A 2,424-nucleotide genomic window follows, 5' to 3' on the forward strand; every position below is an offset into this window, starting at 1 on the left:
AAATTCTCCTAAATCACTCGTACGCACAACTTAAGAACAAATCTGTGTACGAACGGTTCTTACATGAGGCCCATTATTTCTGCCATAACCAATCACTGAACCAACCGTTGCTATTTTTGCTCATGACTTTCTTAATGTTCAAGATATTGTCATGTAATTTTCAGAAATGATTCACCTTCTACTTTTTTTCCCGGAAGCATCTTGTATCCTAAAAACAAAAATGCATAATAAAATCAAGTAAAAGTAGCAGAAAAGGTATAAACTCTTGTTTAAAAAGACTCACGTCACTAAACTGCAACATCTAATCGACTCGACGTGTCTTGGAAAGCCAGGAAATGAGGACCATTAAAACAAACATATGGACATTTGATTTGTAAACAAAGCAAGAGGTTGGAAACACTAAAAAAATGTAACCGAAAACAAATTTAAGCACTATTAAAAAAACCTGATTTGACAAGTTCAGGCATGTATTAAAYCAATGAATTTGTTTCTGATGTTTAGTCGGTAACACTTTCCTCTCCTCCTCGGTCTCCCTGCAGGCACGTCGGCCTGTCCTCGTGGCCGGTTCTACTGCACCAACCTGGGTTTCCGCCCGCACTACATCCCCTCATCACGAGTTAACGATGGCATCTGTGGTGAGGCTGCATTTTTACATCCTGGGAGGCTTAAATTCACCGCTACGAAAAGACTTAAATATTTTAAATGAGGTTCTGTGAGAAGATTGTAAACCATTAATATCTTACCTGTAGTAGATGACTCTTTGACAACCAGTGAATTGGAGAAATCAYGTTTTAATGTTAACGAAACTTTTCAATAATCCCTGGGTGCGCCTCTACAACTAATCCACTTTTGGAGCTAACTCAATCCAAGATGGCCGCCATGGGCAACTGACCTCAAAACATAAATTACTGTAATGCAGTGTTTAGATATTGAGCTAAAGTAAGTTATTTTTATCTGTTTTGTGGCTGAAACATGAATCTAAAACATAATTTTTGGATCGTGTAACATTTTTTTCTAAGATTTTTTCTGTACATTTTAATTTTTATTCATCTGTGTCTGTTAGCATAAAATCTCATGAATCTCTTGACAGATTAAAACTCAGCTTTAAGAAAGTAATAATTAGATATACATCTTTAAYAAATCACATTTAAGAGTCTGTCTAATTCAAGATGACTGCCGATTCAGCTGCACAGATATGGAGTTTATTGTTGGATCTAAATCACAGGGCTGATAGTATTCCGGCACCGTGCTAGATTTCCGGCTTACCTCCACAGGGAGAAAAAGAAAAATATCAGACTTACCGGGCCAACTGTTAAACAGACATTTCTCTGGACCTATCAGAGGAGCAGCTTTCACTTTAAACACACTAGACAGGCCTACTAGCCAATCAGAAATCAGATGGGGGTGGGACTTGGATATCAGCAGAACTTTGATTCAGATCTAGGAGAAGTTGTAGCGTTGCTCGAATTAAAATAAATTTCTTTGTTAGAACAAGTTTGAAAAAGAACTGGAAACAACATTGAAGCTGGCAGCTTTTTAAAAACCAGCTGTCAGAGAAGAAAAACCAGCGGAAAGATGTGGAGAGAGACATGCCTCGCAGATGGATGCTAACGTTAGCCGAGCAGTAGCAGGCAGGTGGAGCCGGGGAACAGAGGCAGGRATTTAATCACACTGACCCGGGAAACAACATCTGACCAACAGGTGTGTGTTTACTGAGAGTAACTGAGTCAGGTGTTGTGCTAAAAGTTGATTGTCCGCCGCTGTGTGGGAGTGCACAGCCTGTCTTGGTTATAATTGACTGTTTATGTTTCTTTAGTTGGAATTTATCAATATGAACTAGAGATGTGTTGAGTAATGTTTTATTAGATTAAAAATGTTCTAATCGATTAATTGATAACATGTGCTGAGGCATCACATTGTCAACTTAGACAGCTCTAACCTGTCAGATCCTTCTCCGAGACTGAGCTAAAAGTAGAGACTTGAAACTTTAAACCAGTTTTWAAATTGTGTTGTTAGGCCAAGTAGAACCGAAGTTATGTCAAGAAGTGTACCCCAGACTTTATTTAAATATAAAAGAGTTCTTGTTTGATGCGTGCCACGTCGCGAGCACGAAACGCGTCTTGTGGAAATAAAAGCCTCAATCCACCRTCAGCTTCATCTTTCTTTAGTGCCAAAAAATAAAAACCCTCCGATCTTTTATCTGACCAAAGCCCAAAGTTATTTTTCCAGCAGCAAAAGATGTACAAAACAAAGGAGGGAAAAAAAAAAATGCGAGCAGCTCTCAGTGAGTAACCGTGCTTATTGGGCCGACCAAACCAAGCATCAGTGCTGAGCTCTGTAGAACAGAGAAGGATGTTTGTTTCAGCCACAGACAAAACCTGGTCCAGGTAGACCCACTTAACCTCTCAGAGTTAATAAAAGTAA

At 39.0% G+C, this 2,424-nt stretch overlaps 1 protein-coding gene across 2 annotated transcripts in view; it reads left to right on the forward strand.

Annotated features, from left to right (window-relative positions):
* The window catches only part of LOC106526285 (glucosidase 2 subunit beta), a 210,977-nt gene that overhangs the window by 3,401 nt on the left and 205,152 nt on the right, over positions 1 to 2,424 (forward strand). For both annotated transcript variants that reach the window (XM_014020853.1, XM_014020852.1), the window contains exon 3: positions 540 to 635. In XM_014020853.1, coding sequence (XP_013876307.1) covers positions 540 to 635 — 96 coding nt within the window. The remainder of the gene's footprint in view (positions 1 to 539; positions 636 to 2,424) is intronic.

The sequence above is a fragment of the Austrofundulus limnaeus genome, unplaced genomic scaffold (assembly GCF_001266775.1).
Source record: "Austrofundulus limnaeus strain Quisiro unplaced genomic scaffold, Austrofundulus_limnaeus-1.0 Scaffold269, whole genome shotgun sequence".
NCBI lineage: Eukaryota > Metazoa > Chordata > Actinopteri > Cyprinodontiformes > Rivulidae > Austrofundulus > Austrofundulus limnaeus.